A 12,413-nucleotide genomic window follows, 5' to 3' on the forward strand; every position below is an offset into this window, starting at 1 on the left:
TCTGTTATCTGTGACAATGGTATGGCAACACAGTAGTTAAACTGTATCTCCTTTCTCGGCTGGTGAAGTTGGCCCGTGGCACACAAGCAAACAAAATACCCATTGTACTATAGCAGCCCCCACAAACATCAGCAAACTGTGCCACAGTTACCTACAAGCCTCAACACAACAGGGCCTTCATTCATTTGGAGTTTCAATCCAGCTATCTGTATGACCTTTCAGAGGGTTTTCACTGCGCAGTGCATTCCAGTGTGCAGTTATTATAAATGCCCTTGATGAATCACCTTTGGGAAGTGCTGAACACTTGAGGATGCATGTTGTAACAAAGACAGCGCACTGTTTTGTCTCTTAAGGTAGAATACATCAGATTAAGAATGTAAAGGAAAATATTGTTAATGTGGTTTAACAAAGGCCAAAGTATCATTGATTTTATGATTCAATAGTGCTTGTTTGGTTCTCATAGCTAAAAAATGTACTTAAAAATAAACTTTAAAATACAAAATACATGTTAGTCAGCGATTCCTGACTTTCTTTGCCTTATGACCCTTAAAATGAAGCCAGTGATTATTTACATTCAAATGATTATTATAGGCCAGAGGTAAAACATTCCAGTATTGCACGAGAGAGAGGTCAGAAAACAACTTTTTTTGTCATCTTTCTTATTTCGTTAATCATCTTGCAACCCCAAAGATTTACCTTGTGATGCTGTTTCAAAGGTCTAAACATACAAACAGCTCAAATCCCAGAAAAAAATTATAGCTATCTCACTGTCACTTGCCAACTTTATGTTACCTAAATCAGTACACACAACAATGAAAACTATGACTCCAAGACTCCAAGTTCAACACTTTATTTTGTGTTTTATTCTTCAAATAGTAAAGTGAATAATCTCACTTTTGTTTTAAAAGTATTTTATAAATAACATTTCAACAAATCACAATTAATGTTGCTATTTACAAAGTCACAGGAATATGCAGTCCTATTCCAACAATAAATAAGAGTAAAGTCATCAAATTCCAATTCTAAGTACATATAATTAAGAGAAACACAACTATGAAAAGCATTTAGGGTGCACCATGTCAAGTTTTGTAAAAGTGTTTAAAAACACATACAAGGTTTCAACTGTTACACAATGGAAATAATGCAATAATTACAACACTGGGAAACTATCTACAAATGTGCACTCCCATTTAATAAGGGAAACAGATATATAAGGTGCCTAAATTGCACTGTGCAAAAGAGGTGTCTACTGTATATAGCCACCCATCCACTGAAAACAAGCTGCCAGGACAATATGTCCTGTGTCACATATTAATGCTGAGCGACCATTAACAAAAAAAATAATCCTTTACACAGCAATGAATTCAAGTCACCAGGTTTGAAGCAAAAAAGTTAGGGTTACCCAGAAGGCACCCAGACTTCAGACTAACTATGAATGTGAGCGAAAAGCAAGTCAATCATAGCAGGCATACATGAAGCTCGGGCCACATCTATTGCTGTCTGACCGCTGATGTTAGCGTGCTTCAGGTCAGACCGCGGTGCCAGAAACTCCACAACATCCAGGTGGCCCTCCCGGATGGCAATGTGGATAGGCAGGGCGCCGCTCTGGTCCGGGATGTTTACCGAAGCACCGTACTCCACCAGAACCTGAAGAGTGTCCAAGAATCCTGTTCGGGCTGCATCGTGGACAGGTGCTATTCCATGTTTGTCCTGGACGTTGGGGTCTGCTCCTTTTTCCAGTAGCAAACTGGCGATCTTGGAGTTCCCCATCATCATCACCTGTAGGAGAGATCAGAAGAGAGGGGAAAAGAGAGCACAGTAAATTCAACAGCTGTGTGTAAATGGCAAGTTGTGACCCTAGATTCTCTCAAATGGTTTCTTGTTAAGGATCTTCACAAATATCACTAAACCCTATTAAAAGGTTTCATTTTAGCCCTGAAAGTCACTTCATAAAGTGGGACTTGGGGAAGAATGTAATAAAATGAGTTTATTAGTTTTGTTTAAAGTGTACTTAATAAATTAGCAACTGGGTGTATATATTTTTTAATAAATTAGCAACTGGGTGTATATAATTTTTTAGCAAGCCAAAACATGAAATAAATACATTTTGCTGGAGTTTACCTGGTTTCAAGGCAATGAGATTTGGGTAATATTTATTACATAATATAACATAAAAACAGACTATTGATTAATACACGGTGCTATAACATGTTCATAACATGCAACTGTGGGAGAAAATCCAAGGCAGCCATATGTAACGTTACGGTTATTATGCCAAGAGGAAATGAGACGAGTCTCTACCACCGAAAACACTTGAACTAACACAGCTCTACAGTAGGTTTATTTGTGCAGTTAAGACCTCTGTAAATATTAAACATGTATCAAAATGTCAGCGGTTTTGGTCCTCACCTGTAGCGCAGTCCTGCCAAATTCATTGAGAGTATCAGGATGCAATCTGCATTCATCCAGGATCCTCTGCACCTCGCTCGTATTCCCTTGGGCTGCTGCCGCCGTCAAAGCTTTACCGGCATCCATCTGACTAAGGACCATAGTCTCTCTTTCTGCCTGGTCAGTAGGAGATGTACAACAACAGTTACACCGACTCTCAACCACGGGGTCCTCATGATGCCAATACAAGTATAATGGACAGTAACGAGGTAGCTAACGTTACAGTGAGGACTCAGGAATATTAACTTCGCTAGCTAACGTTAGCTACTAACGTACAGCATCCGGCTAACGTAAGCTTCAATTCCCCGTTGACGCCATGTTATCTGACTGGGCTAGCCTAATGTTACATCATTACAAATCGTACGTTTGAACCACAAAGCTCTGTAAAACATGTGTTGTAACAGGAGAGAGCGACAAGTCACGCCAACTCAATCGTACAAACAATTAGCATTCAGGCTAAGCGCCAACACTAAAAAAAGAAAAGAACAAACTATAGAGCGTTTAAGCATACCTTGTTCGGTTCCTTAAAATCCACAACGTCGCAATGAGGTTCAATCCCGCTGTTTCTAAAGACCAGTAATTTTTAAATAAAATCCAAACAAGGAAAGTTTATCAACATTAGAAAATACATTTGCGCGCTGAGATCAACACAGCGGTGTCTCCTCCAGAGTACAATTTACAAAACATTGGAGAGAACACACGCTGGCCAATCACAGCTCGCCTACAGGGCGTTGCGCTTCCAAATATGATAAAATAGGCGGGGTTACAACTCTGGTTACTACACTATCACTGTGGTAACAGCAACCGTCGACCAATCAAAACACGTAGCGAAGAAAGCGGGCGATTCGTATACGTTGATGTCTTCAAAGGCAGTTCATTCACATTTCTGGCCTTTGGTTGTATTTCTCCAGAGGCAAGTGTGGAAAAAAAGGCGGGTGTAAGTTTTTAATTTTAGGCGGAATTTAGTGACTGTGATTGCACAATGCATGACTACAATATGAGGACAAACTCATGAGAAAAACAAAAGGGGCACAACAAATATAGAAAGTTTACTATGACAATTTTTTTAAAGGAATCATTTAATTATGCATTTAAATAATTTGGAGTGGTACCACAATAAAAACATTAAAATCAAGTTGCAAACAGATTTCATAAAACAAGATTGCTGACATTAAATAGAGCAGGTGGAATTTAAAGACACTCTTTCAGTCCAGTTGTTTAAGTGATCATTGCTGCTCCTCTGGAGGTCCTAGTGAGGAATATAGTAATCCCCCAGGCTTTACACATTGGTCCTCAGCTGATAGTCTAAATAAAGAGAACATAAAGAGAAATTATAAAAGTTAAACGTGATTACATTTATACATTTGACTACTTCCTTAAATAGAATAATACCTTCCAAAAATAGTATGTCATATTGTATTGAAGTCTAATTAATGTACCTCCACTCTGTGTGATGTAGCGGACCCATGGCAAAGCCTGGTAACCACTTTTCTCAATGATCTTCATATATCGCACCTGGTGAAAAAGAGTGAGTGAGACACAAACGTGTTGAGGCAAGAAATATTATGCATCAGCTATTCATCATTAATGTGGTTTGCCAGTCTGAGCAGCCAATATCAGCCCTCATAGGACCTGGCTGTAACTGTAGACGCCCTATGCAAAGCTGTGATTTTCTCAGATTATGGTTAGATAATTGTCCATATTGATATAAACAAGATACACCAGCTGTGATGAATTCAGCTCCAGAATAAATGTGTTTTGCTCTGAGATGGACTTGACTCATACTACCATAGGCTATGGGTTGCTTGACATTAAAAGGAAAGCCTCAGCATAAACGATCACAAACCTGTATTCCTGAGACTGTGAAGTATGGGATTTCAAATTTGACTGTAATGGGAGGTTTTCCCTCAAGCTCATTGTTCTCCACACTGGGTAGACCAAAGTGAGCTCTCATTAGAAACTCTTTACCTCCCTGCATGGATGGATAGATGAATGCACAGACAGACAAATAGACAGACAAAGCGATGGACAGACAAGCAGAAAGACACAGAGAGAGTTAAATACAAAACAATGAAAACATATTCAAGTCTTTCATAAGAATGTCAACTAGTTGTAAATGTCTTACAGGGAAAGACTTGATGGTCCACACCACCATGTTCTTCTCAGGCACATATTTGGCAGTGCCTGTGCTGGTTTTGAACTTGGGTGAGTCAGCATCACTGGGGACGGGGACCCTTACCTCCACATTATTTGCCACAGACTGTTTTTTAAATTGTCCCTTTGCCTAAAAAATATAACACAACTGTAAAGTTAGTTCATGGTATCATTGTGTAGACAGTCAACACAAACTGAAGACACAAGTATGAAACAACAAGTACTTCTATTCTTGTGCTTTTCATGCTTTAACAGTTTTCTTGAATTATACATCGCCAGTGACACAAAGTACTTCTACAAAAGTAGTCTTGTAATCTTGTTGCCAGTGTAGTTAACATAAAGTTAGTCAGTACCTTAACCATGATTTCCACTCTACTGTGAGAGAATTTCTCTATGACTGATTCAATCCATATCAGAGGCTTCACCTGTAAGAGATGAAGAAAGGGTGTCATCATACAAACCATTTTACAATTAAAACAAGATAAAAATGTTGTTACATATGTATAGTATTCAGTGTATATATATATATATATATATATATATATATATATATATATACTGAATCTGAATCTGTTAATTTAATTCATGTGTTTACATGCATAGGAGCTGCACTACTAGACTCATTATTTGTGCAAATATATAGTACATTTGCACAACAAACAAAGCATGTGTCTGTCTGTCTGTTATATCTATCTATCTATCTATCTATCTATCTATCTATCTATCTATCTATCTATCTATCTATCTATCTATCTATCTATATATATATAACACAGGAGAAATTTCACAGGAGACAGGCAGTGATCGCCTAGTGTGCGTTTCCAACTCATTCAATTGCTCAGTCCACGAGAATGTCCTATATATATATCACATGGTGTAAGTGACACTTACACTTACACGGTGTAAGTGACAAATATAAATGTTTTGGTATGAATACAAGGTGCTGAATTGTATTGGACTAACATGGGTATTGATGCGGTAGGACATGAGTTCAGACTCCCCGTCTGGAGGAATGAAAGAGATTGTTCGATCACTCTCAAAGCGTGAGAGTCGGACACACTGGTGGAACTTCACATCCTCCATCACAACTGTCTTTCCTTTGTCACCTGAACACAAACAGTACAATCAGTGGCATTCATTTAAGATAACAGATAGATGAGCTACACATCCAGCTAGATAACTGGAGTAACAGATGACATTATGGCTGCTGTATACATACGTCCAGTGAGAGCGAAGAGCACTCGATCGTTGAGGCCCAGCCGCAGTTCTGGCATCCCAGAGAGCATGGTTTTCAGCTTGATGCTGCCCACAATGTCGCTGCTCATCACATTTCCATTGGCATTCACCTGAACAAACAATACACAGTGGTGAAACTATTCTAATTTATTGAGTCAATAAAATTAAACAGGAAGATGGTGTCCCAGATGTGATATGTGTGTATATCTGTGTGTGTTGGGGGGGTATTGTATGAAGCACTTTGTGCTACATGTACACGTATGAAAAGTGCTACGACTCTTCACGTCTTGCACAGTGAATATCAGCTTCTGCCTTCAAACAGACACTTTAGAGTTCATTCTTTTAATCACATCAGACTTAAAAACTCTTTCATACATCAATCTATCCTATTGTTAAACCAGCTACATTAAATCCAGTGCAATACTTATCTCAGGGATATACGTCTCCAAGACATTGTCTGTTCATGTCATTTTCTGTTGTTGTACATGTTTTCTTTGTTTTCCTACTTGGAAGTTTGTAATTTGTGGTAATGTTTCATGTATGTATGTCTGTTGGTGTTATTAATCTCATGTATGTTTGTATGTATGTGTATGTCCTCTTTTTTTATACAAGCTACCCAGGGATGAACAAAGAATTTCAGCCTTGGCTGACAATAAAGTTGTATTGTATCATACATAAATAAAGTCTGTTTGATTAATTAAGTGAGTGATTGATTAATGCAGTACCTCCACTACCACCGCAGCTGTTTAAATATGGAGCAGCAAATGGATTATGTGTAACAAATAAATAATAACCGACTATGTAAAAGTAATATGAGCACACATGATACAAATATATGCACAAATAATAAGAATTAGCCCATCTTACCAATACGTTGATTGACTCAATGACATCAATAAAGACCTCATTCTTCTTGTATTTGATACCCTCAGACCTCCAGGAGACAGCGTTGGTGACGGTGGTCGGCACCTTGGACTTTGCCACTTCGAGCTTGGTACCTTGCTGAGTAATGTATCTGCAAGAGATGAGATGAGACAATTCTGTGATTCAACGCCACATTCATCAATATGCATAATATTTATAACATGTCTGTACAGTATGTGTGTATCTTGTAGAGTCTCACTCCTGTAGGATCTTGCTGTCGGTAGTCTGAGGGAATCCAAAGTCCATCAGCTCATCCAGCAGCTCGTAGACGACCACAAAATTATCCTGAATGCTTTCCTCCTCCAGCTCTTTGAAGTACTCTGTGAACACCTGCATAATACACACAACAGACGTCAGCCGTATCTGTGGTTTTACTTTAGATTTGGATCACTATCTCTGACTGCCATCGTCCACTGGCTCCTCACAAACACAAGTTTATGCTTGGATACTGTACAACAAATATTTACACAAACATTTCCACCATAAGTAAGCAGTGTACAGTATGTGTGACTCACCTCAACTAGTTTGTATAGAAATGAGTACACAAGGGAGGCGTTGGAGTTCTTGTTTGTGGTGGCCACCACTGTGCAGAGATCAGGTCAAGGAGTATTCTACACATTAATGTTTTGTTCAGGTAAGATCGCCGCCATTGTTCACTTCCCTACATTTTCATTATAAGGAAGTAATTCAATAAGCTGTGATGTTATACATTTCTTTATACCCAATAACTATTAGATGGCAGCAGCATCTAGAACAAGGATACGGTACAGGTTGCTGTGTTTGATCCACATGAAGTGGACATTGCCATGTGACAATACAGGGCAGAGAAGCCCTTCCTCTTCATGCTGCATGAGTAAAGGCAGGAAGTGGTCGATCTCCGCCATGTCCACATCGCCTTTGTAGTTCCGACAAATCAACACCTGAGCGGGGAGGATAACGCCACACGGTTATTACACAACTGTAGGTTGAACTAAATATGGTTACGTGTTACAGAGAAGAGGACAACTTTTAGATTTCAAGCTTTACTCATTAGTAGTGTGCCAATGCAACGTGGAAATAATGTGATGTAAAACAGAAAAATACTCAGTTTCCTACAGAAATGACAAGAAATAATGTTTTGTCACAATGCATTTTTCCAACAGTTTGACGTGTGACCTGCTGTCAACCAGAACTAAAAGGAAAGCGGTTACCAACAAAGATGGATCAATATTTGATCTAACTGTATGTCTAACAAGGTTTAGTTAGTGTATTTACTCTTCTCAAGGTAAAAAGAATAGTCCCTTATTGATTTAATTGCCACCTCTTTAGGTCAATGGACTTGCAATTTTGACTTAATAATTGTTGGTAAGTCATTTAAAAAAATAAAAATAAAATATTTTTTTTTTTTTTTTTTTGGTTTTTTTTTTTTTAATAATATTTTTTTTTTTTTGGGGGTTTTTTTTTTTTTATTTCTCTAATTTGATAGTAAATTAAATGTCTTTGGCTTCTTTGTCTGCTAGTGTGACAAAACAACAAATTTGGTGAGATCATCTTGGCCTTTACTAATTTCTGACATTGTATAGACAAGACAATTACTGATTCATTGAGAAGATAATCAGCAGATAAACCAATCATGAAAATGATCATCAGAAAACGTGACATGAATTTGTCTTAGTGTGTTGCTGTTGAAGATGCAACAACCTAATGTTATAGCCTCCTGCAGCTTGCTTGGATTTAAGTCAAATGCCACAATGAACACGCCATTTTATCACACACAGAACACCTAAAACCATGTGTACTTCCATTTCTCAGTAACACCAACTTGTGTGTCAGGTTACAGTTCCTGTCTGGAGAGAAAAGGATGTTTGTGCCATGCACTGTAACAGCAAAAAGATGTTGATACAAATGCAATGACTGGGTACGGGTGGGCCTAGCCTACACAGGTGCTGCAACACAATTAGCCACTTTTACTGAAGTCATTAAGGGCTTCAGCCTGTATCTCCAGTGATAGACATGTATCCGGAAGTAAAGCACGAAAAGGCCAATGAATGAGTGTGTCGCAAGCTCTTTATTAATTTTTAACGACGCAAGCGGCGTTAATGTATAACAGTTAAAGCAACAGTTCAAAATGTCAACTAAACAGCCAATGGAATGAATAAATGTGGGGTTTTTTTATAACTCGTGTCGCTGAAAATAAGCAATTATCAGTTTCTACAATCTGCTCCAGCATTAACCTCACCTTTCCCTTCAGATCCAGAACAAATATAGCGGAGGCAGACATGGTGTTTGTACCCACAGGAGAACAGCACGCGACTCTACAAAGCACACAAACTCCGATTAAAGTTCAAATCGAGCACTTCACTGCTTGGAATTTCGTTTCGCCATCCAAACTAGAGATTTTCATCGGCCTGAGGTGATCATGGACTCCTCCGTTTCTTTTTCATGAAGGTGTCGTGACGTCATCGCATGCAGGTAAAACATTCACCGATCACCTGAGCGGGGGGGGGGGCGTAGGGGGGTGCTGCTGAATTTATCCGCTAGAGGGCGCCACAGATACACAGATCATGGCAGGGACATGGCAGTTGTATGATGAATGAATCATGTTGAGTGATGTGTCTGTGTTTTGTTTTTTCCAGAATGTATCATGCCTTTTCTCCAGTAGTGGAAGAAGTAGGCTATTCAGATATTTTACTTAAGTAAAAGTAGCAATACCACTGTGTAGAAATACTCTTACAGAAAAGTAGCCGACAGAAGTGTCAGCATCAAAATGGCTATTTTAAGTAGCCTACTAAAAGTAAAAGTTCTTAAATGTAGGCTACTTAAAATAGCCTACTAAAAGTAAACGTTCTTAAATGTAGGCTACTTAAAATAGCCTACTAAAAGTAAAAGTTCTTATTGCAGACCTCATTATTTCAGAATATTATATCACTGGATTATAATTATTAATGTGTCCATCACTAATGTTGCAGCTGGTAAAGGTGGCGCTAATTTCACCTACTTTATATACTGCTATATACCGATATCTTAATCCATACCAATGCATCTTAATTAGTTAGTTGATTTATATTTTGTATAAACAATCTGAATCGGCATAGTAACTATGTAGTAACTGATGCTGTCAAATAAATGCAGTGGAGTAAAAGTTACAATATAGATAGTGCTATGAAATGCATGTGATTTAAACCAAATCCTTAAGAAAAATATTGTGCACCAGCAAAGGAGTCATAAATTCACTACAAAACCTCTACAGATTAGGAATGTATTTGTCATCTGAAACTGTAGCCCATTATATCATATATTGACAGAAAACAAAGAAAAAAATATTGTTGTTGTTTTTTCAGCATGACTTTATTATAACTTATTCCCTCTTTGATCATGTCTTGATCACGTCTCCCTAGAACAAATATTGATGTGTTTCTTCTCATGCATATTCTTTCACATGTACATATTTTACTTTTATCTGATAATGTGTGACTTGCAGCCTCTGGCCTCAGGGATGCAGAAGCATACTGATCACATGCTCGGTGTATTTCTTAAGCCATAAACCTTGCTCTACAAGATCTCAACCAGCCCCCCTTTGGGCCTCTCTGTGTGGTATTATGCCCTAAAACCCAGCCCCCATTCATATTCCTCCGTCTGCTTCTTATCAGCCATGTGTTTGAAGGCAGTGACTAAGAAAAACAGAGGCGTGTGAATGTGTGTCTCCAAGGGCCAGATGGAGATCAGTCTTTTCCAATATCCCACTCCTTTTGTCCATATAGGTTTGCTTCTCCTTATCTGGACTCTAATGAGACATGACTATATCTGAGCTATAAATGAGATAACTACACTTTAAACATGTCGTGTTTACACAGGATATGAGCTATAGTAAGACTATCATAAAGACCTTTTACTGTATATTTCTAAAGGGTCATTTAAAACAGACGTGCTGCATGAAGTCCCTTTATTTGACACAGTTTATAAAAGACAAGACATTTGACCCATTTCCCAGTTTGTCGGCATTTTGTTGCTTTTTTCCAGTCGAGGTTTGTGTCTACAAATATTTTGGTTTTAAATGTCAACCTCACAGCCCAAATCTCTTCAAGGGCTCTGCCCAAATCAATCTGAAGTTACAGGAAGAGCATTTGTTTAACTCTCCCTCAATGGCTCATGATCTGTATTATAGAGGATTCCCCCCATAGTGGCTGAGGTCCAACAGAAATATATGGAAACACCTCAAAGACAGCCCAGAAGACAAAACGTGACTTTTCTTTTCTTTACTGCTGCAGCTCCAACTGAATGACGTTGCACTATCTTTGACTTTGAGTATATGAGGGTGAGAAGGGCTCAGTTGAGGTGAACTGGGTTTCTTAAAACATCTGAACACAAAGATGGCCTTATGTGGTGTCATGGGAACGGCAGCTATGAACTGTACTCTGTAACCTTCTCTGGTTAGTCAATAGCTGAGTAAGGACTCCATTGTTGAAATTGGAAAGATACAGTCAGGGTCAGAGCAGTTGAGCTCAGCATGGTGGCTCCAAGGAGCGAAAGAGATATTAATGAGATTTCCTGTGATATATGCCTCAATAATGGCTGTCAGTGCTAGTTTTGGAATTTATACTGGAAACCCAACAGAGCTCATGACTTTCACCACATTTCACTAATACAGTAGATCCTCAGCTAGATATTTTACAACACAAGTATCAGTTACATCCTCCTGCCTCCTGTAGCATTAGATGCTGTAGTTCAGCTTGTTCGGCACTCAGGTTATCAGGCAGAGACCGGCCTGTTGTTGTTACCTTATCATCAGGACAGTTGGTGCCCTGTTTGGTAACCTGACATGGGAATATCTATTCCCTCCTTCCCGCCCCTTCCAACTTCCCCTGTCAATTTTCGAGGACACTCCCCTTCGCTTACGAGTCGGTGGTGTGAGATGCAACTCCACCCTTTGGCTGCCAGCTGGCCAATAGGAAGACAGCGAACATTTGTAAATAGTGAGGTGAGGAGATGATACGGATGACAGAGAGCATAGCAGGGCACAGGTGTCATTTATCACCAGAGCCTCAGGTGTATCTGCCTATTTGCCTCATGGGCATATCACACAATGATACTGAGGCTAATTTGTTTTGAATAGCAAACTGTCAACAATGGAGCTGCTAGTAGTGATGGAGAGATGCAATTAGCCCCATTAGTGGTTGACATTATGATGTCGAACACAGTCAAAAGTAAAGTGGATGCACAAAACTACAGACACTATTCCGCCTTCATCAGATGTGATGCTGTTGGGTGGAGTCCTTGCTGGAATGTGGATCCCAGTTCCTGAAAGACAACATACCACAGCTTCCCAGTGAAATAAGCTGATGGCAGTGCAACATGTCCCTGAACAGGGCCTGTCCCTGAATAGGGCCTGTTCCTGACGTCTAACCCAGCCCTCTCTCTGTCCCACACACAACTCCTTAACCCATTCAGTCACTTATTTTATGCCTGTAATCATCATCATCAGTTATTCACAACCAAGTGTGCGTCATTAGAGATTTTGAATTAAAATATATTTAAATTGTTGTAAACAATTGTAAAACGACTTCCCTGCAGTCATTTCAGCTGCTATGTTTATTCTGTAAACTACAGATGTATTTCTAAAGCATGATGAAGTTAGTAAAGTGAACTCTATCCATCTCCATTGTTTGAGCAAT

The 12,413-nt window shown here is 39.0% G+C and overlaps 2 protein-coding genes across 3 annotated transcripts; both read right to left on the reverse strand.

Annotated features, from left to right (window-relative positions):
* Window positions 1-834: 834 nt before the first annotated feature.
* On the reverse strand, window positions 835-3,387 carry cdkn2d (cyclin-dependent kinase inhibitor 2D (p19, inhibits CDK4)). 2 transcript variants are annotated; one of them, XM_039816060.1, is made up of 3 exons: window positions 2,960-3,387; window positions 2,410-2,561; window positions 835-1,779 (listed from the first exon to the last, which is right to left on the reverse strand). In XM_039816060.1, the coding sequence occupies exons 2-3, from the start codon at window positions 2,548-2,550 to the stop codon at window positions 1,426-1,428; spliced, it is 495 nt and encodes a 164-aa protein (XP_039671994.1). In that variant the 5' UTR covers window positions 2,551-2,561; window positions 2,960-3,387; the 3' UTR covers window positions 835-1,425. The 2 variants fall into 2 exon arrangements, with proteins under 2 accessions (XP_039671994.1, XP_039671988.1); XM_039816054.1 differs by having other exon boundaries at window positions 2,410-2,565.
* A 122-nt stretch (window positions 3,388-3,509) lies between these two features.
* Window positions 3,510-9,203, reverse strand: ap1m2 (adaptor related protein complex 1 subunit mu 2). Its single transcript, XM_039816049.1, has 12 exons — window positions 8,981-9,203; window positions 7,526-7,682; window positions 7,278-7,345; window positions 6,962-7,092; window positions 6,706-6,853; window positions 5,822-5,948; window positions 5,566-5,708; window positions 4,956-5,027; window positions 4,574-4,732; window positions 4,295-4,420; window positions 3,888-3,963; window positions 3,510-3,753 (listed from the first exon to the last, which is right to left on the reverse strand). The coding sequence occupies exons 1-12, from the start codon at window positions 9,020-9,022 to the stop codon at window positions 3,728-3,730; spliced, it is 1,275 nt and encodes a 424-aa protein (XP_039671983.1). The 5' UTR covers window positions 9,023-9,203; the 3' UTR covers window positions 3,510-3,727.
* Window positions 9,204-12,413: the final 3,210 nt, after the last annotated feature.

Source organism: Perca fluviatilis, chromosome 1 (assembly GCF_010015445.1).
Source record: "Perca fluviatilis chromosome 1, GENO_Pfluv_1.0, whole genome shotgun sequence".
Classification (NCBI taxonomy): Eukaryota; Metazoa; Chordata; class Actinopteri; order Perciformes; family Percidae; genus Perca; species Perca fluviatilis.